The sequence below is a fragment of the Phoca vitulina genome, unplaced genomic scaffold (genome assembly GCF_004348235.1).
Source record: "Phoca vitulina isolate PV1807 unplaced genomic scaffold, GSC_HSeal_1.0 scaffold48, whole genome shotgun sequence".
In the NCBI taxonomy this organism is placed as follows: Eukaryota; Metazoa; Chordata; class Mammalia; order Carnivora; family Phocidae; genus Phoca; species Phoca vitulina.
In genome coordinates, this window is record NW_022589751.1 from 1409067 (window position 1) to 1430643 (window position 21577).

The window sequence follows — 21577 nt, forward strand, 5'->3', positions numbered from 1 at the left end:
CCCCCCCCCCCCCCCCCGCCAGCTTCCACCTTAGCCCAGCTGCAGGTCTTCTAACTCAGCTCCCTAGGCCGTGGCCACTTCTTTTTTCCGGCGGCGCCGCCGCACATCCGGTCACGTGCGAGCCAGGTCACGTGAGAGGCGATCACGTGCCGGGGCCGCGGAGCTCGGGGTTCGGGGCTCGGCTTCCGCAAATCTGCGGGCCTCGGCGGGTGCGGTCGTGGCTGCCCCGGAGCCCGCCGAACTGCACTGCCGGGATGGTGAGGGCGATGGGCAGGGGCGGGCAGGAGCCGGCCGGGGTGGGCCGGGGTAGGCCGGGGCCGCTGCCTCCCCGAAGCTCAGCCCCTCTTCTCCGTCCTTCCCGCTGCAGATGAACCGGACGACCCCGGACCAGGAGCGGGCGCCGGCGTCCGAGCCCGTGTGGGAGCGACCCTGGTCGGTGGAGGAGATCCGCAGGAGCAGCCAGAGCTGGTCGCTGGCGGCTGATGCGGGCGTGAGAGGCGGGCCCCAGGGACGGGAGGGGAGCGCAGGCCGTCTGGGGTGACGCGCGGCCTGCGAGCAGGAGGACGGGAGCAGCGATTCCTTCTCCACTCGGTCAATCCCGCTGCCTCTCTTATTTTTAATAACACGTCCTTTCTCGCGCTCAAAAACGCCAAGGTGGCGGACCCTAGGCACCTGGGCTGGGGCGGGCCCGTCGTCCTTAGCCGGCTGAGTGCCCCCGCTCGGACTGCAGCCCAGATGCGGGGTTCTCTTCCTTGTTTGGGTTTTCTAGCGGTGCACCCATCTCCATCCCGAGGGAGGCAGATTTTTCTCAGCGCCGCGGAATTGCTGGGGCACCAGTGAGGCCATTCCACGTGGGGACCCGGACTGTATGGGGAGGTAGACAAGCCTCTATATAGATATCCCTGAGTGGGACTTCAAGGGCTGGGGACCCTGGAAACTCAAAACTGTGATTCCAAAGTCCCATATGAATACATTTTTTTTTTTTTAAATAAGAGTGGTGGTTTGTTATTTCGCTCTTCGTTTGGGATTTCTGAAGAATGATAACCAGACAAGACTTTAAAATTTCTCCAGAAATGAGGTAGCAAGTGTCCATTGACTCCTTGCCACTGTTTCAATGAGCTTCTTTAATGTTTTTCAGTGCTGCTTGGTCTTGGGTACTGTCAAAAGGGGCATCCCTACATTCCAGCACGCACACACTCACAAAGGTGAAAAGAAATGGGTTCTTTTTTTCTTTTGATGCACGGAATAGACGCATGTGATATTGATATTGCTGTATGTTTGTTTTTTAAATAGCTGCTACAGTTTCTACAGGAATTCTCACAGCAAACTATCTCTAGGACCCATGAAATCAAGAAACAAGTGGATGGACTAATCCGGGAAACTAAAGCCACAGATTGTCGCCTTCATAATGTCTTCAATGACTTCCTTATGCTGTCTAATACCCAGTTCATTGAGAATGTGAGTTACTTAATTGTATCAGACTTATAAATAGTGATTTTTGGAGAAGCAAGAGTCTGTTGTGATATTAAGTGATTTATTATTAGTTACCCTCCTTAAATTTGATGAATGTAGGGGTTCTTGGGAATTGAAGCTTCTTTCTCTAGGATTAATGCCTTTTTTTAATTAATAAAGTTTATTTTCTCAAGACTTTAAAAAAATCTAATGATACAATTTTCTTACATTCTAGTTTTTCCATCCCTTTTTAGTTTTAGTTGTGCTGACTTGTATGGCATTCCAACAAGCCTTATTGTGGACATGTTCTGTTAAGGAGAGCTATACACCTAGTTTGATCCTCTGGGCACCAGAATGTGGCTGCAATATTGACTGTGTCCATCACGTTTTGATGTTATATTAAAGGCATGTGTGTGCCTACTTGGAATAGTCTTTTTTTTTTTTTTTTTTGTAATATTAACATTTTGTTACAATGGCTGAACCTGTGATACAGAATCAACTCTAAACAGAGTACTGAGCTTTGAGCCATGTATGATTTTCCCTATATATGTATTGACTTTCTAAGTGCTAGGTCTCAGGAATACATAGGTAAATTAGATAGACCTTTCTTTAGAGACGATCACAATCCTCCATAGTAGTATAATTCCCGAATAGAAAGGAAACAAATGTGGCTAGAGCCCAGTGAGTGAAGGGGAGAGTGTTAAGAGATGAGAATGGAGAAGGAGCTTAGTTAAGCTGATTTCTATGTCTCATAGGAAGGTTAACTTTCTGAGTGTCAGCCTTAACTAATCTGTGAAAGGAGGATTATTAAAGTAGCCTATTTCCTGAGATTGTTAGGTGTAAAGTAGTAGAAAGGATTTTGAAAATTGCAAAATTATAAAAGCCCAAGATTCAGGATTGTGAAGAGAAGGCCAAATATTGTCATGCAGGTATCTTTTGCCACATAGTAATGCATTTTTTAGTAGTTCATGTTGAATTGCCACTACTGTTTTTGGGAAACTGTGTAAAATAAGGATATTAGTAAAGGTGTTAGAGATCTCTTTGCTAGTAAGTTTAAGATATGGCAAGTATTGGGGCGCCTGGGTGGCTCAGTCGTTAAAGATGTGGCAAGTATTCTAGTAAAATCTGTAGTCACTTTTTGGTCATCTATATAGAATGTCGGTGCTTGGTTCTGTGCATCTTTCTCACTGGCAGAGGTGGTTTACAGGTATATGCAGCCCCATTTCCTTTTCATCAAGCCAAATTTGGTCTCCTTTTAAGTATACTTGTTTGACCTCATTCTGTACCTTTCTTGCTGGGTCAAGTGCTTAGCTCTTCTCTGCAGTCAGTGCTGAAGCTCTAGAATGGGCAAGGAGTAGAATTGGAAGGGTCCCTTTGTACCCAATGTGCCTGTACCACATGGTACTAAATTGGTCCCCAATTGAATTTTTTGTGGGGGAGGCATCATAAGCTATTTTTTTTAATCACAGTCTTCATGTCATACTTATCTTTTATTCATCTGTCATGTTCTGGCCAAGTCTTTTTAGATTTTGAGTTTTCCTTGATCTAGTGGGTATTTTTGTTCCTGTTTTTTTTTTTTTTGGTAGTAGTTCTTTATTTCTTTTTTTTTTTTTTTTAAGATTTTATTTATTCATTTGAGACACAGAGATACAGAGAGAGAGAGAGAGAGAGAGAGCATGAGCAGGGAGAGAGGCAGAGGGAGAGGGAGAAGCAGGCTCTCTACTGAGCCAGGAGCCCGATGTGGGGCTCGATCCCAGGACCCTGGGATCATGACCTGAGCCGAAGGCAGACGCTTAACCATCTGAGCCACCCAGGCGCCCCAGTAGTTCTTTATTTCTGTTCACTTCTTGGATTCCCTGTTTTCCATACATCTTGCCATTGCCTTAGTCCTTACGCTTCTTCCCCTTCATTCTGCAGCCAGAATTCCCCTCTCAACGTGCCTGTTGCCACTGCCAAGTTTTACTGCTTCTCACACCTCCCTGTAATGCCACGTGTTACCTGGTGTTCGCATTCATGGCAGAACATGATGATGTGAAGAGTACAGCTGATGTGTAACAAAACTCTGAAAAAATCTATATGCCGTTAATATTTTTGGCAGTGATTTGGCTTTTTATGTGTTTTCCTCAAACCCTGACATTGGTACTCATATATTACAATTCTGGCTTGAATGATGGTGCCATTTGGTTCCATGGTAGTTTATTGGAAAGGTATTCAAAGTCACAGGTAGGTTTCTGGGTTTTAGTAATTAACCTCAGAAGCAGGTTAAAAAATGCATTACAGTATTAGTGAAATTAAAGAGCAATCAGAACTTTCTAGGGCAAGAGAAATTAGTACCTTTAGTAAAGGCTCAAGAGGGGACTCTGAAGGAGAAATACTGATTAACAGTGGCCAATGCCTGAGTGTGTTATCAGAAGGGAACAGAATTCTTAAAGTTTCATTAATCTGTTAATTCAGGAATTTTGTCCTGAAACATTAAGTGACCTAGAAATGACTTTTTTTTTAAGTTTATTTTTTTAGTAATCTCTACACCCAAAGTAGAGTTTGAACTCATGACCCCAAGGTCAAGAGTCACATGCTCTTCTGACTGAGCCAGCCAGGCGCCCCAGAAATTACTTCTTCATGCACTTCTCATGATTGTAATTTCATATTTATTGGTACGATTTGATGTGTCAAACTACCCTGGTAAATCAAGCCCCACATTTGTTCTAAATGTTGTATTCCTTGGGCCCAGCACGTTCCTGGTTTGTAGGACCCTAGTGAATATTTGAATGAATGAATGAATGAATGAGAGAACACATAAATGAAAAGGACCAGGGCTGTTTATAATCTGTTAAGAAGTCCTCAGCCGGTGGTCCCTTTTCTCCAGTTCACCACCTCTCTCTTACCCCATCTCCCCAGATGAAGAAAAGATCCTTTGAGGGAAAATACTAAAGATATTTAACAATTCTGGGAATGGCTGCCTGATTTTAAAATTATCGAAAAACATGTGAAGCTGTGAGGTTAGCCTGGTAAGAGTGAAGGAAGTTAGCATTGATTATCTGATGCATGCTGAGCACTTGAGATACATAGTTCTTGTCACTCTCAGAAGATCCCTGGGTTTTATATATTTGTTGGATTATTTTTTAGAGGTCGTGTTTGGCCTCCCAGCCACAGTCTACTGGTATCTTATGATGTAGTTTTTTGTTTTTTTTTTTAAGATTTTATTTATTTATTTGACAGAGAGAGACACAGCGAGAGAGGGAATACAAGCAGGGGGAGTGGGAGAGGGAGAAGCAGGCTTCCCGCCGAGCAGGGAGCCCAATGGGGGGCTCGATCCCAGGACCCTGGGATCATGACTTGAGCCAAAGGCAGACGCTCAACAACTGAGCCACCCAGGCGCCCCTTATGAGGTAGTTTTTAATGACAAGCAGGGGAAAGAGTAGGATGTTGGTGCTGTTCAGACTTGAGCGTGAAGCTAACCTTTTAGGTTAAGTGGTCTCGCTATTTAAAATCTGAAGTGACCTTGGTAGCTGCCATGTCTGAAAGCTTCAATTTTAAGATTTATTTACTTTTCTGTTCCTGTCTTTCAAAATTACCTCCCCCCCGCCAAATTTCTTGTCTTTACAGAAAAATTATTTTTTAGAAGTATGGAAAAAGAAGCAGCATCTGAAATTTCGGATGGTGGAGGGGTGTCTCTCAGCATTCTGGCGTATATATTCTAAGTCCATTTCCCGTGCAGACATTGGCGTTTAAGTTTTTTCTCTCGTTATAAAAGTAATGAACACTTGTAGAAGAGGTTGGCATAGATAAAAAGTACTAAAATGTAAAAAAATTAAAACCACAAAAAATCAACTAGAATTCCACCTCCCCAAGTTACCCAGCCATTGAACACTTTGCCATATTTCTTTCTAGTCTTTTTTTTTTAACTTTAATCTTTTCTGTATGTATATATTTGTAGGCTGCATTTTTCTTATTATTACTTTATTATTTTATAAGCATTTTAATACTTTCAGTATAAAACTTTTTTTAAAAAAGACTTTATTTATTTGAGAGAGAGCGTGAGAGGGGGGAGAGGCAGATGGAGAGGGAGAGGCAGACTTCTCTGCTGAGCAGGGAGCCCGATGTGGGACTCCATCCCAGGACCCTGGGGTCATGACCTGAGCCGAAGGCAGATGCTTAACCGACCGAACCACCCAGGCACCCCAACAATCTTTCAATATAAAACTTTTAATGGAATCTTTCAAATGTCTAGAGAAGAACAGATAATAATCACAAATGCTAATAATATGCACCACTTTGCATCAACAGACTTTAATATTTTTCCATATTTGCTTCACAGGCACCAACTTCCCATTTTTTACCTTAACTCTAAATATTTTGGGTGAGGGCCTCTTTGTATATCTGTGTTTTTATTCTTATCTGGAAAGTATATATCTGCATGGATGTATATGGGTGCTTTTATATGTAGTATGAGATAAGAATGCTACTTTGTTTTTCTTCCCCCCATGGGTAAGCTTTATTGTAAGTTCTTTTCCTCACTGACTCATGTGTATGAAAATATGTATATATACATTTATGTGTTTTGTGAATGTAAAATTAGGCTTATATGTAATTATGGATCAGTTTCTTGCCTCTGTATTTTATCATGATTATCTGTATGCCAGTATCCCAATCTGAAATACTGCAGATTTCAAATAAGTCTTACTAGGGCACGTTCCCATGTCTTCTTTTTAATAGTTAAATTGTTAAAAATATAAATGGGATAATAAAAGTTTATCAACCATCTTAAGCAACAGGATGAAAAAAACTTTTACCATTTCCATCGCTCAAAGTGTTAAAGCTCTCGTTACCTAGTAGGTAAGTTCTACCAGTTGACATTTTCAGTAGCCTCACATTTAAGTACCTGTATCATTGCCCTGTCAGCATTAAGTATTAGGTTTCACCAAAAGGTATGAAAATGATATCTTAATTGTTTTTGTGACTCTTTGGTCAACCAACCATGAGATTGAATGTTTTTCACATTTCCTAGTCATTTGTATCTTTTTAAGTTTAATTTTTGGTGAATTAACTGCTGCTTTTTGCTTTTTGTCCTTGACCGATGTCCTCAGCCATTTGTTGAATAATTGTTTCTTCTCTTTGTCTTTTTGTATTGTGTGTTGAATTTGTATATTGCAACGTATTCCAAATGATATTTTGACCATTTAACAATGAATTTGCTTCCTTCCATGTATAGCGTGTATATGATGAAGAGGTGGAGGAGCCGGTGCTCAAGGCTGAGACAGAAAAAGCAGAACAGGTACTTGCATTAAATCACTCTTCTGTTGAGTCTTGATTTAGAGAAAGAAAGTGGTGGAAATTTGTAATGTGGCTGGTGGGGGATTGTGGGCAGGAGGATGGTTACTGGGGGAAATGGGAAAGGCTGCTCCTGATAGCCCAAGAGTTGAACTCTTCAGTTTGTTTCTGAAATGTAGTATAGTAAGAAATATAAAAAGTTTCTGAATTCTGGCTTCAGAGTAGAGCACAGGTCAGTGGAGATTTTCTGTAAAAGGCCAGATAGTAAATGTCTTAGGTTTGTCTGGCTACATCGGTCTCTGTCTCCTTTCCTTCTTTTTTCTCTTTCTCTTCCTTTCCCTCACCCCCTTAGGAAATGTAAAAACCATTCTTACCTTGAGGGCTATACAAAAGCAGGCCACAGACTGGGCTGTAGGTTGTTAGTTCTTTGAAGACCATGTTGCCCTGTTCTTTCGTGACAGCTTGGATTCCTGCCAGTTGGAAATGACAGATGAATGCTGGTTTAGTCCACACACATTTGAGTGCCTCCTGTGTTCGTACAGAGGACACAGAATGTGCAGTGTGTATTTATTGACTACTAAGATTGCAGGGAGCTGCTGACTTAAAGAATTCACCCTCAGGAGCTTATGGTCTTGGTTGGGGCACTAGGGCATAATATGTCAGAACTGCTAACTGCTCTGCAAGTTCAGATGAGAAGAGCTCAGTGATGTAAGCAGGGACAACCTACAAGGATAAGATGTTAGCTAGGTGAAGAGCGAAGGGCCAGATTTTAAGGCCATTTCAGTGAGCGAATGCCAGCCGCTAAAGGTCAGTGTTGGGGGATGTGCCTGGTATTTTATGGACTATGTTAATGGAAGATATTGGTGGTTAGGCACGAAGAAGGAGAAGGGAGTGAGGGGTGGGTGCTGGAGGGCTTCATAAACCAGGCTATGGAGTCTAGGGGCAGTAGTTTCTCTCTTTTTACCTTCTGTGGCTTCACATGTTCTAGATGCATAATCATTTTTCCTGGGTATTGCCACATCATGGGCCAAAGCATAGGTAAGACATTCTGGGCTTTCTAGCCCTCTGGCAGAAGTTGTACCCTTTGTTTCCCACTTAGGAAAGCCCTGGAATGTAAGTTTATAATGGGAGTAGCCTTGGCTCAGCTCTAATTTATTGAGAAAATACACATCACTTGAAAAAGTTGGTACTTTATCAGTAGCTGTTGCTTAGATGAAGCTGTTAGGATAGGATGTTAGAAACCACCTATATTCTGCCTATTCTCAGCTTAAAAAAAAATCTTTTTTTTTAATGATCCTCAAATGATTTGCTAACCATTTAAATTTAAATACAGTGGTATGTGGTTATACCAAGTCAGGTTCAATGTGAAGTGATGAGTGTGTAGTATACTATTTTTAAAAGGCTACTATGTATTTATTTCACAAACATGTTTTCACACACTTAGTGCACAATTAGCTATTTGACTGGAACCAAGCATACCAGAGTGGAAAAAAGATGCAGCCAGAACAAAATAGCCGCATTAGAAAGACTTCCATACTTGAGGTAAAAGTATAAGAAACTCATAGGGTTTTCCCTTTTACCCTCAAAACAGCACTGTTTGGTTTGGTTCTTTCTATAATTATGTATCAACTTCTAGAATATTTGTGAAGAGGGGAAATGACACTAAATTTTTTTTCAATATTTCTCACAACTGTTGACACAGTTGAGTGAGTGAGGGGACGGTCACTGGGAGCTGCTGTTGTAGGAAATGGAGGCCTGTGGAGTATTTTCAGCAGGTTGGTGATATGTACAGACTTTTGGTGGGGGCATTGTTCTAGGATGATGTACAGGATAAGTCAGAAATGGAACTGACCCTCTCTTGGTTTTAAACGAATTTATAAAATAGCCATGATTACTAGGTTTTGGTTTTTGTATTTTAACTAATTGAAAAATGACATCTCTGGCTGGAGTATTTCTTCTAAGTCTTAACTTCTGTAATTGTCCAAAGACGCATTAACCAAGGTTTGTGGGATCCTGTCATGATGAACCTGAAAGTCTAGGCCCTTCACTCCTCTAGTGGCCGGGGATTGATGTACATTTCATGGGCAGGGGATTTTTACATAGGTTACCTAGCTAAACCATCATACCAGAGTTGTGCTTTTGTTTCTGTAGATGGTGAACTGGGAACTCTGGGACCTTAGGTAGTTTGATCCATGTCCGGAAGGTGACAAACTTGGGGTTTAATACTTACTCCGAAGTATGTTGAGGCATTTAGCAGAATCTGACTTTTGTTAACATTTTTAATTGATTTCTTTTGTTTTATTGTGTTTTATTAGGGTGGTATCAATATTTTGGAGATCCATGCTGAACAGTATTTTTTTGTAGGAGAAGACCCGGGAACAGAAAGAAGTAGATCTGATCCCTAAAGTCCAGGAGGCTGTGAACTACGGTTTACAAGTATTGGACAGTGCATTTGAGCAACTGGATATAAAAGCGGGAAACTCAGACTCTGAAGAAGAAGATGCTAATGAACGGGTGGAACTGATCCTTGAACCGAAGGTAAAGACATTCAGTTCATATATTTATTGTAACACTTGTTGTGTTTTGGGTACTTTACTTGGGCACAGAATTAGTAAGACATGGACTTGACTTTTAGGAAGCGAGTGTGGCACTTAGCAGTCTCGTATGGACTCTGTTGGGAAGACTTGCTTTACCTGAACATTTGTACAAGGCAGCATGCCAGGGTAGGGGAGTACAAAGGTGCAGGGCATGGTTCCTACTCTCACAATGATTATTACAGCATTACCAGCTAGTGGGAGAGAGGAGACATTTATCTGAGTCCCCATCATAAGTGCTCTGAGAGAGAACTGACTTCTAGCTGGGGAAGTGAGGGTACAGATCAGACTTGAATTGTGTTTTGAAGTAGGAGGCTCATAGGAGGGAGAGATTGTTGGGAACCTGAAGTTCTGTAGCTTGTGCTAAGGGAGACTGCAGAAGTGTTGAAAGAATTTAAAAAAAAAAAAGTATTGAAAGACATTTGGGTTGATTGCAGGTTTTGGCTAGGATGAGTAAAGCCGTTATGAGTGTTCATGAATAGACTGTTAGCCTTGAAAGTAATTATGGCTTTACTACTGCTTTCTCTCAGATTTGTGGAGGGGACATTTGGGGCAGCACAGCCATGCAGAAGTAAAAACAAAAGGTTGCCGTATTGCTTTTGAGAGAGAGTCCTTGTGACACACAAGTGCTTTATGAATTGAAACATGCCACAGGGGTGCCTGGGTGGCTCAGTCGGTTAAGCGTCTGCCTCCGCTCAGGTCATGATCCCAGGGTCCTGGGATCGAGTCCCGCATCGGGATCCCTGCTTGGTGGGGAGCCTGCTTCTCCCTCTGCCTCTGCTTGCGGCTCCCCCTGCTTGTGCTCTCTCTCTGTTGGACAAATAATAAAAGCTTAAAAAAAAAAAAATGAAACATGCCACAGAGCCAGGCTCTTCTGGTCGTTCGTTTCGGCGCTCACTTCTCTTCCAGTTCAGGCTTCTGGTGTTGTACCATGTTGGGGCTGTTCCTTTTGCACTGGTACACTCACTAGCTTGCCTTCCCGCTGTAGGGATTTAGCAGTCAGCCGTGGACCCTGGGCAAGGGTATTGCTTGGGCCACACTTGTTAGTTCCAGGTCCTACACCACTTTCTCTTCTACTGGAGGACATGGGAAGGCCTTCCAAGTCACGGTTAGCCCAATTAGTACTTTCTTTTGTTGGCACTGAAATTGGTTGCTGTTGTATCTTTTTTTTTTAAGTTTTATTTATTTATTTATTATTTTTTAAAGATTTTATTTATTTGACAGAGAGATAGAGCACAAGTAAGTAGGCAGAGCAGCAGACAGAGGGAGAGGGAGAAGCAGGCTTCCCGCTGAGCAGGGAGCCTGACGTGGGGCTTGATCCCAGGGCCCTGGGATCATGACCTGAGCCGAAGGCAGACGCTTAACCGACTGAGCCACCCAGGTGCCCCTGAGTTTTATTTATTTATGTAATCTCCACACCCAGCGTGGGGCTCAGACTTACTGCTTTGAGATCAGGAGTTGCACACTCTACTGACTGAGCCAGCCAGGCGCCCCAGTTGCCGTGGTGTCTTTAACCTTTACATTAACCTTCCCAAATTCTCTGTTGTTGTGTTAAGCATCAGAATTGTTTTCTCCTGCACCCCCAAGATCTTTCTAATACAGAAGAGAGATGATGGCCAAATGCCCTACTTTGTAAAGGACAAATCAGTTTTTCTGTGGAGATGGGAGGTTGTCCTGGTTGGAGTGCTTTCTTGAACTTAAATTTTTAATACATGTGTGTTGGGTGGGACTTAGAAGTAGAGGATAGGAATGGAAGGATGTCCAACAGGTATTCTCTTATATACTGTGTTCTTCATTTCATTCTGCTGTTTTATAATCTGGTCTTATTTTACCAATTTCATTTTTCTAAATTATACAGTGGGTGCCGCTGTGGGATATTATTCTTTTCTTCTTTGGGTCATTTTATTCTCCCAGACAGGTTCTCATCAGTCTTTTGGATGTGCCTTTAGTTCGTTATGTTGACTGTAGATACTTGCAGAGGTGCCCTCTGTTTCTTCTCATGTAGCCCGTGCTTTATGTGCTCTGTCCAGCCTTCTCTTTGCTCCGATGCGGTGTGAAGGAGTCCTTCTGTTGGTCCCCACCTGCTCCCACTCCCAAACCTGGGCACACCCACCTGCCTCCCACAGTCCTGTAAAAGCATTTATTTCCTCAGTGTGCTTCTTTCCAAATTTAGGACTATTATTGATGATTCTCAAGATTGATTGGTTGAGTGGTTGATTTTCGCTCACCAGGGCTGCATTTTAGGGGAGGAAGGCAGGGCTAGGACTCATCAAAGCTGGCCAGAACTTTCCGTTTCTTTCCTTGGTCCTCCTTCTGAACATGTTACTATGAAGTTATGACTCTTATTTGATTACTGCTGGTCAACTTTGTGCATGCCTTTGCTATTTTGAGTATAACTAGGCACTTGAGAAGGGAGATTCTTTGTGAATTAGCTTTTCTTTGCTATTTTTAACCCAAGGATTTGACTTTTTAAAAAGTCAGTGATTTTTTTTTTTTTGGACTTTGAATCCTGCTGTTTCTTATTCTTCACTCTCATTATGTAACTTGTTTTGGATAGTCAGGTGGAACAAAGATGTCAAGTGGGAAACTTATTTTTCAACCTGAATATTTAATGGCGATTATCTTTCATTCTTTACAGGATCTATACATTGATCGTCCTTTACCTTATTTAATTGGGTCAAAGCTCTTCATGGAGCAGGAAGATGTAGGTCTCGGAGAGCTGTCTAGTGAAGGTATTCTTTTGCGCCAAATATTTTTGTTACTTTTAGGTTTACATCTTTTTATTCTAAAATAATTTCAAACTTTACCTTAATGTTACCAGAATAGTACAAAGAACTCCTCTGTACCCTTCACTCAGGTTTACCAGTTGTTAACATTCCATCACATTTGTTTGATTTTTCTCTCTCTATATACATAATACTTTTTTTCTGAATCTGTTTGTGAGAGGCAGACATCATGTCCTGTTACTCCAAAATATTTCTCTGGGTATTTTCTAAAATCAAGGACAGTCTCATATGTAGCCACAGTATATTATCAAAGTCAAAAAATTTTCTTGGATGTAATTCTATTAGCTAATCCTCAGTTGTATTTCAGATTTTGCCAGTTGTCCCAGTTACGTCCTTTACAGGTTCTTTTCCCTCTGGTCTAGGTTCCAGTCTGGGATTACTCACTGCATTTACTTGTCAAATCTCTGGTCTTCTTTTAATCTGATATAATTTCTCAGCCTTTCTTTGTTTGTATTTTTTTTATTTTTTTAAGATTGTATTTATCTATTTGACACAGAGAGAGAGAGCACAAGCAAGGGGAGTGGGAGAGGGAGAGGGAGAAGCAGGCCTCCCGCGGAGCAGGGAGCCCAATGCAGGGCTCGATCCCAGGACCCTGGGATCATGACCTGAGCCGGAGGCGGACGCTCAACGACTGAGCCACCCAGGCACCCCCTTTCTTTGCTTTTTATAGCTTTGACATTTTTGAAGAGTGCAGGCCAGTTTTTTCCCTTGGTAATTAACTTTTTTTGTAGTTAATAAGTACCTTGTGGGGAGATCCTTTAAGGCTATGTAAATGTTTCATTCCTCACTATAGTGAAGATACTTTCAGTTCCAGTTAATGTGTATAGATACTTTTATCAAAATCTCTGTGATGCTGATGTAGGTGGTTTGTGATTTTGAGAAGGAATTAAGGATGTTTTATTATGAATATTGGCGATAACGCTTTTTCTTTCTTCTAACCAGAGGGGTCAGTAGGCAGTGATCGTGGCAGTATTGCAGACAGTGAAGAGAACGAAGAAGAGGTAAGGGCTGTTTGGTGTCTCTAGGTCATGGTGGGCAGGAACCTTAGGGTGTGTTTAGCAGGCTAAATAAATATTTGTTAATTAGCAATCTCTTTTCACAAATTTTTTAATAGTGATAGTAGCCATAATCTGAGGTTTTTCCCTTACGATTAAGTTTCCTTTCTGTCTTTTTTTTTTTTTTAAAGATTTATTTATTTATTTATTTGACAGAGAGAGAGAGAGAGAGAGAGAGAGCAGGTAGGCAGAGAGGCAGGCGGAGGGAGAGGGAGAAGCAGGCTCCCTGCCGAGCAGGGAGCCCAATGCAGGGCTCGATCCCAGGGCCCTGGGATCATGACCTGAGCCGAAGGCAGCCGCTTAACCGACTGAGCCACCCAGGCGCCCCAATTTCCTTTCTGTCTTGTGTACAAAAGCAAGGAAAACTATTTTAATCTCTTTTACCGTTCCCCTCCCTCCCACCTCCCCACCAGGCCTGCAGCTTAAATATTTTGGTAGAATCTGACTGCAATGCAGTCTTTGAATAAGTTCTATTTTGGAATAATTTTAGGGAAAAAGTCCTTATTTAAAACTTGTTTATACTATAAAACCTACCAGAAGAATGCTCGAAGCATTCACTTACATTTTCACTTTGCTGCTGGCTCTAGTATCTTCATATCTACAGAGCGTGATTTGACTCCCTGCTCTAGGGCCTTGGGGTCTGTGGACCTTGACCATTGTTGTATCTGGGGTTGATCCTTGATACGAGTATTTGTAACTAATGTGTGAAGGATAGTTCTTGAGTGTGGATTCCTGAAAGGAGACAATATTGTATGCTCCTCTCTTCTCCTCCTCCCCTCTTCCCACAGTCCTCCTCCCCTGCCCTCCTTCCGCTGGCCCTCCAAACAAAGCACCTAACAGCAGGAAATAAGCTTTTCCTAAATAATCTCGCTATAACTGATGGTCAGTAGCTGAATCCTGTGCTTTTAGCATTCGATGCAACTCTTTACCTAATTGCTGGTGGGAAACACTGATGTTCCCCCTCTTGGGCCTGATTTGGTAGTTATCCTAGTTAGAGGGAATGTAGAGAGTGGAGTCCAAAATGTAAAATCACACAAACCAACTTGTGATAATTTAATGAATTAAATGTGCAACTATTACTTTAAATTCAGAGGTTAGCAATGATAGTGCAGATAGGTATGAGCAAATTATTAGAGATGTTTAAATTAGCCACAAAAATTACATGTTAGCCTGAACAACTCTTGGTGATACTGCCAACTATCTACTTTATCTGCACCTTGATACTCCAGGTGACCAGTAAGCAGTACAAAGAGACTGAGTATAGATGTGCCCCAGAGACTTAGACCTGAAATCATTTCTGTGCTTGTGAGTAAATTCTGTATTAACAACAAAGCTTTTTTTTCCCCCTAAAGGAGTCAGATGAAGATTTTGCTAATCATAGTGACAATGATCAAAACCGGGTGAGTCTCATGTACTACAGTGACTTTGCTTTTAAATTTTAACTGAAGCATAGCATGTATACTAAGTACATGCTGAAATTACTTTTTTGAGGCGAGCCGGGTGGGGGGATGGGTGAAATAGGTGAAGGGGATTGCACTGAGTAACATAAGGAATTGTTGAATCACTGTATTGTACACCTGAAACTAATGTAACACTGTATGTTAATTATATTGGAATTAAAACAATAAAAAATTCAATAAAAAATTACTTAGAATGACTTATGAGAAAGTAAGGATTTAGTCCTTATTTTTACAGCTAATTTTCCTTCAAGCATTTCTTTTTTTTTTAAGATTTTATTTATTTATTTGGCAGAGAGAGACACAGTGAGAGAGGGAACACGAGCAGGGGGAGTGGGAAAGGGAGAAGCAGGCTTCCTGCCAAGCAGGGAGCCTGATGCAGGGCCTGATCCCAGGACCCTGGGATCGTGACCTGACCTGAAGGCAGACGCTTAACGACTGAGCCACCCAGGCGCCCCCAAGCATTTCATGTTTTTAAGTTAACTACTGCCTTGGGTTTTTTTTTTTTATTGTTGTTGGTTTTGTTTGTTTGTTTTCAGTTTTGCTTTATATTTTATTTTCATTTTTCTTAGAAAACAGAGAAGTGAAAAAAACAATTGGGAAACATAGCCTGTAAAAGAAGGCCTAGGGCGCCTGGGTGGCTCAGTTGGTTAAGCGACTGCCTTCGGCTCAGGTCGTGATCCTGGAGTCCCGGGATCGAGTCCCGCATCGGGCTCCCTGCTCAGCGGGGAGTCTGCTGCTCCCTCTGACCCTCCCCCGTCTCATGTGCTCTCTCTCTCTCAAATAAATAAAATTAAAAAAAAAAAAAAGGAAGGCCTAGTTACTCAAGCTAAACTGTTTCACATGAATCCCCCTCCCCTATTTTAAAATTTGAGATAATATAGCAGTAAGGTTAAGGAACACTCAAAAGGTACAAATCTAATCCTACTGTGTTAGCATAGCAGTCTTAATTTTTGTATGCCCTTCTAAGGATGTATTCTTTTCCTAACATGCATCGTATATTTTCTGCTCTTTTATGTTAACATATTAAAAGTATTTTCTTACATTTTGAATCATTCGTAATTTTGTTTTGTGAACTCTGTATTTTAAGTATAGTAATACAATGATACTTTTCATAGTTTATAAATTTATATGGGACATGGTTTATTTCCAGGGTTTATTTTTGAGATAATGCTGCATTCAGTATTCCCCTACACAGAAATCCTTTGCTTATGTGAACGGTTTCCTTAGGAATGAGATAGTGTAGAATTAGAGTAAAGGCTCTTGATATTATTGTCTCATTGCAGATTATGCATAATGACTTTCTTATAATCTCATCAGCCCTGGGATTATGATTTTTGCTACCATAATATACGTACAATGGTATATTGAGATAGTCCCAATTTGCATTTCAGCTTCCTAATTGGGAAATATTTTTTCACAAAAATTTTCAACTACCAAATAAAGGATTTCGTACCTGTTGGTTGGCACATAGTATTTTCCCAGTTGTATTCACAGAGGCCATTTAAGAATTGGTCTTTAGAGGATATTTATTTTTCTATGGAACTTACTATTAAGATTGATAAATTCAGACTTTGAAATAATACAATATAGTGATTAAAAGCATTGGCCTAACCATTTATTTGTATTGTTAAAGATAGACTGGTTTTGTGTGCCCCAGTGAGCCTCAGGGTCCTAAGGATTAAAGTAGTTAATAAAGTGCTTTTAGAGGGATGGGGTGGTTGGGGGATGGACATTGGGGAGGATACGTGCTATGGTGAGCGCTGTGAATTGTGTAAGACTGATGAATCACAGACCTGTACCCCTGAAACAAATAATACCTTATATGTTAATAAAAAAAAATAAAGTGCTTTTAGCATAGTACCTCACACAGTTTATACAAATGATACCTACCAGTGGCTGCTTTTATAAAAATTAGAACTTCACAGGTAAAGCTTAGTTTGAGCCCTCCAGTCCTCATTATCCCACACTCTTTCAGAGGTAACTGGTGTTGTGATCTGGGGGTATAAGTGCTTTTCTTTGCTTTTTCAAATATATCTGTGTCCTTAGAAACGAGGTAGGTGTTTGGGTGTGGGGGCAGGGTATCCTGCTTGGTTTCTCATTCAGCATTTGTTTCACTTGATGCCTTGGATGCTTCTGCAGTTGTTAACAGCTTATTCCTTTTAATTATTAGTATTTTTATCAAGATGAGACGATGCTTATTTAGTTTATCATTTCTCCAGTGGTGGACATTTTACGTATTTCAGTGTTTGCTATTCTGTGTGTAGTATTTGCACTGAAAATAAATCTTGTGTGTCATTTGTTCTAGCGCATTTATTGCTTTGAGACTTTCACTGCATCGTCAGCATCATCCCCCTTGTTTGACAGTCTGTCACTGTTTTGCCTGTAGGCTAAGTGGTAGTAGTATGTCTTTTTCAGCTTGATGACCTTATCTCCTAGTTCTAACCTCTAGGTTTATACTCTTAGCACACTGCGCAAATGAGTGATGAAGAAGAGGATGATGATGGCTGTGACATTTTCGTGGACTCTGAGAAGGAGGAGGAAGATATTGAGGACATTGAAGAAAATGCTAGACCTGTAAGAAACACTACAGTTAACTCCCTTGACAAGGTTTTAGAAATGGCCCTGAGGACTCACTAGTTTTATTGTCATTTATATTCGTAACCGTCTAATTTTGCATTATATTTGTATGTTTACATTTTTGAAAGTAATGGTTGAGCATCACTAGTTGCCTTACGAGGACCACTTTCTCTTCCAATTGTTACAGTTTTACAAGTCAGATCATTCAGGTCTATTCAGTTCCAGAGTCTGTTCAGTTCCCTAATACTCCTATCCTTTTCCCACCCTCATCTGGCTCTTTCAGGATTAAAGTGAGGTATTTAAACAAAATAAGCAAATAAGGAGCATCTCCCTGTGAAGGGAGTCCTGTTTCTCAAGTGATCTATATAGGGTGCATATATTTAAATTCATTTAGTTAAATTTTTAATCAGTTCAATTCCTTTGCCTTTGTTTACATAGTTTTGTTAGGTATCAAAAGTAAACTGTACTAGTTCGCGTGTTACCAAAAAAAGTGATACTTTTGATCTTTTCTGCCTGTAGAAAAAAAGTAGACCTACATCATTTGCCGATGAGCTGGCAGCTCGAATCAGAGGGGAGGCTACAAGCCAGGTGGAAGAGGGGCGAACAGGTACGTCATTGAGATGAGTTAACAGGGTTGGGGGGGAGTGCAGGCCCCTCTGCTGGGCTTCACTGACAGCATATTTCCCTGTGTAATTTTACTGAGGCATGAGAGGCTTATTCTTTTTTTGGTTTATAGACTATTTGATAACTGAACATTGTGGAACCCCCCAAGAAAAATGTACATATACATATCTGTATCACATTTTATATGCAGTTTCAGGGGATTAATAGATGCCCCAGAGAATCACAGGCCCCAGATTAAGAATCTCTCACTTATATTTACTTCTGTATTTTGACTAAACACAAATGTACTATATAGTATATTCTAGTGATTGAACAGGATGGAATGATGTCAGAATAGTTCTTTCAGCTTGAGTGAGGTACTGACTGAAGTTCTAAGGTAGATCTGAGACACAGAGTTGAATGTCCTGCTCTTAGCTTCGGAGCCCCAGGGATGACAAAAAGCGTAGGGGCCCTGGGTGGCTCAGTCAGTTAAGCATCTGACTTTGGCTCAGGTCATGATCCCAGGGTCCTGGGATCGAGCCCCGCATTGGGCTTCTTGCTCTGCAGGGAGCCCGCTTCTCCCTCTCCTCCCCGCTTGTACTCTCTCACTGTCTCTCCTCCTCTCTTTCTCAAATAAATAAATAAAATCTTAAAAAAAAAAATATTAAGGGTAGACTCTGTATGGTTAAAACTGTGAAACACTCTTCAAGCGTTGTCCCCAGGAGAAGCAAAACCTCAGAAGACATTGAAGGAGAAGAAGGAAAGGAAAACTCCCTCAGATGGTAAGCCTTTCCCCTCCATTCTGTTATTTTAGGAGGCTCTTGATTCAGGAATATCACTTTCGTAATTCATAGAATTCCACTTTAAATGCCGACAAATGGGGTCTCTGTATTCTCATTTCCAAAGCTTTTAAAAGTATGCTTTGGGATGCTGGGAGGAGAGTTGGGTGTGCAGTCAGAATGCTGTAAAGATTTGAATTACTAACTTTTATAACGATCATTAGCTGTTTTTCTAGAATTCTCTGAAGGTGTATAGAAACTAGGGATCTCTAGCATTTGTTTTCAATAAAGAATGTATCAGAGCCTTTCATATTTAACAGTAACATCCATTACATTCCTACTTGTGACTATGTCAATCTACAGACCTTTGTTCAGTCTGCCCTCCTTCTCCCAAATTCTTGGTGGGATAGGTCTTAAAGGAATTTGAACCAGGTACTTGCTTCCAGAGAAACATCTAGATGAAAGGGATCACCTACAGAATTCACCTTGCTTCAGACATTTACAGAGTTAAGGGTGGGAACCCAGAGAGCCTTTTAAGGGATTCATTGGACTGCTTAATGAATTTTGTTTGGAATTCCTCGGACTGCTGGCCCTCAAGTACTCCTTGTTACATATGGTTAGATACACTCCATGCCAGTCTTGGAGATGCTGTAAAGGCTAACCCTGGAAATTTGAGTTCCAAACCCATCTTTAACTCTCCCTCCAAAACATTTCCCTTTCTGCTTGTTAGATGAGGACAACTTATTCGGACCCCCCAAGCTGACCGATGAAGATTTCTCCCCATTTGGCTCTCGAGGTGGCCTGTTCAGTGGAGGGAAGGGACTTTTCGATGATGAGGATGAGGAGGTGAGTCCATGACAATCAATGAAGATCCCCCTAGTTGTGTCATGGGTCCACAATTAGTAGGGAAAAAATGGCTTCTTAGTTGCAAGTTGCTTCTACTTTTCTCATATTTTGGGAGATTTTGAACTAAGGATCACAAAGTGAGAAAATACTGTATCCTGATGCCCTTTGTTAGGTGGAGAGAGGATGTGAGAGTATTTATGGTGAATAATTTACTTGATCAGGCGGTTGTTTCTTACTTTATCTGTTGTCTTCTTCCATGTTTGTAATTAATTCCTGGATAGACGTAAACTATTTAAAGGTATGATTTTGCCATAGTTTTCACTTTGGAACTACATTTCTGGCAGAACAGTAAATATGGATCTTTAAACTTTACAAGGTACTTTTCTTTAGAAATCCTCAAGTGCAGCTACATTTTCCTTTGCTTTTTTGAAATTTCGTGTCCTGTACTTTATTGCAACTAGAGTGACCTCTTCACAGAAGCCCCTCAGGATCGGGAAGCTCGAACCTCTGTTAATGCAGGTAAGCTTGGATTGAGGCTGACTCCTCTTGTTCGCGAACAGAATTCCAGAACTGCTTACTTCTCAGTAGGGGATGGAACCCCTGAAGTTGTTCCCAAGCCTTGCTTCTTTGTTAGGCAGGAAGCTGTTTTGCTTGCCTTGGTCTAGTTAAGAGCAGCTCATTTTCTCTAATTCATGTCTTGGAAAAGACAAAAGTACCATCTGTAAACCCACATCACAGTTTTGTCTCTTTTTTTAAATTTTTTATTTTTTTAAACATTTTTTAATGTAAATTCAATTAACTAACATACTTATTGATTTCAGAGGTACAGGCCTGTGATTCATCAGTCTTATATAATGCCTAGTGCTCATTACATCACACGCCCTCCTTTGTTTCTTTCTTAATAGAGAATTCATAAAAAGTCAAACAGGAAAAGTACTCTGTAGCCGTGTTAAGGATGTTTTAATTCCATCATGTTTAATTCAAAAAAGCACTTCCAGAATTCTGCATATAAATTGGAGGCCAGTAATTCCATGATCTGGTGTGCATCAGAATCATCTGTGGAGCACACATGAAAAAGGAAAAAAAAAAAAGTGACAAATTTTATTCCATTAGGTATGTGGTAGTTCTTGGGATTTGGGAATTAGTTAATTGAAGTGAGCGGTCTCCTTGGACCACCAGTCATCAGATTTTGGGCTTGCTGTGATGCTGGCTGGCTTGGTGTTCTGCTGTTCCTGCACTCTACTTCCTGGCATCAGTGGATGCTAGTTTCCCTCCTTACTGTTACTGTCTTCATTTTCGTTGTTGTTGATATTTCACATTTTTTGCTGTTCTCTTCTACTTGTTTGTTCTCCGGGTGGAATGCATAGAGCCAAAACTGTTAAGGAGCCCTGCTTGCTCTGCCTTTTCCTTCCCTTCTGTGCTTTACCCCTTCCTTGGCCTCTCCAGCCCACCCCAGTGCTATTGTTTGACCAGACTCAGAGGAATCGTCCATGGGAATCACAGCTTAGATTATATTAGTACCAAGAAAAAAGTACTGTGCGTAGAGAGAAGACTGAGCTAAAGCTAAGGAGTTTTAAAATGGCTCTTTTAGGGCGCCTGGGTGGCTCAGTTGGTTAAGCGACTGCCTTCGGCTCAGGTCATGATCCTGGAGTCCCTGGATCGAGTCCCGCATCGGGCTCCCTGCTCAGCGGGGAGCCTGCTTCTCCCTCTGACCCTCCCCCCTCTCATGTGCTCTCTCTCTCTCATTCTCTCTGTCTCAAATAAATAAATAAAATCTTTAAAAAAAAAAAAAAAAAAAAATGGCTCTTTTAGGAAAAATTAGCTTTAAAAGGTTTCCAATTAGCTATGTATTGTGTTGTACATATTTCAATAAGGTACATTTAACAAGAAAAGTCATCTTTTCTGAAGTGGTTATTTTTTTCTTTTTCGTTTTTAGTGTCTTCATCCTCCAAACCTGGAAAGAAAATCCCAGTGGGAGCTGTTTCTGTATTTTTAGGTATCAAGACTTAGGGTTTGTTATTTCAAAAACCAAATAAGTACTATTTTGTCATTTTTTAAATTGTCATCTAAGTGCCAGCTGAGAGTAGCAGGAGCTCCAGAGGGCAACGAATAGCCTACGGGAAGAGCTCGTTCACTGGTGTTAGCTCATAATTT

The 21577-nt window shown here is 41.1% G+C and overlaps 1 protein-coding gene across 6 annotated transcripts in view; it reads left to right on the top strand.

Annotated features, from left to right (window-relative positions):
• Positions 1-126: 126 nt before the first annotated feature.
• LOC116649453 (WASH complex subunit 2-like) overlaps positions 127-21577 on the top strand; it is a 64078-nt gene continuing 42627 nt past the window's right edge. For 4 of the 6 annotated variants that reach the window (XM_032432222.1, XM_032432221.1, XM_032432225.1 and 1 more), the window contains exons 1-14: positions 127-257; positions 368-490; positions 1294-1458; positions 6665-6727; positions 9088-9261; positions 11956-12049; positions 13046-13104; positions 14511-14558; positions 17082-17192; positions 17715-17802; positions 18509-18580; positions 19308-19423; positions 19885-19942; positions 21360-21419. In XM_032432222.1, coding sequence (XP_032288113.1) covers positions 255-257; positions 368-490; positions 1294-1458; positions 6665-6727; positions 9088-9261; positions 11956-12049; positions 13046-13104; positions 14511-14558; positions 17082-17192; positions 17715-17802; positions 18509-18580; positions 19308-19423; positions 19885-19942; positions 21360-21419 — 1234 coding nt within the window. In that variant the 5' untranslated portion in view covers positions 127-254. Of the gene's footprint in view, positions 258-367; positions 491-1138; positions 1206-1293; positions 1459-6664; positions 6728-9087; positions 9262-11955; positions 12050-13045; positions 13105-14510; positions 14559-17081; positions 17193-17714; positions 17803-18508; positions 18581-19307; positions 19424-19884; positions 19943-21359; positions 21420-21577 lie in introns of those variants that run through there. The other 2 variants (XM_032432223.1, XM_032432224.1) reach the window with 2 other exon arrangements.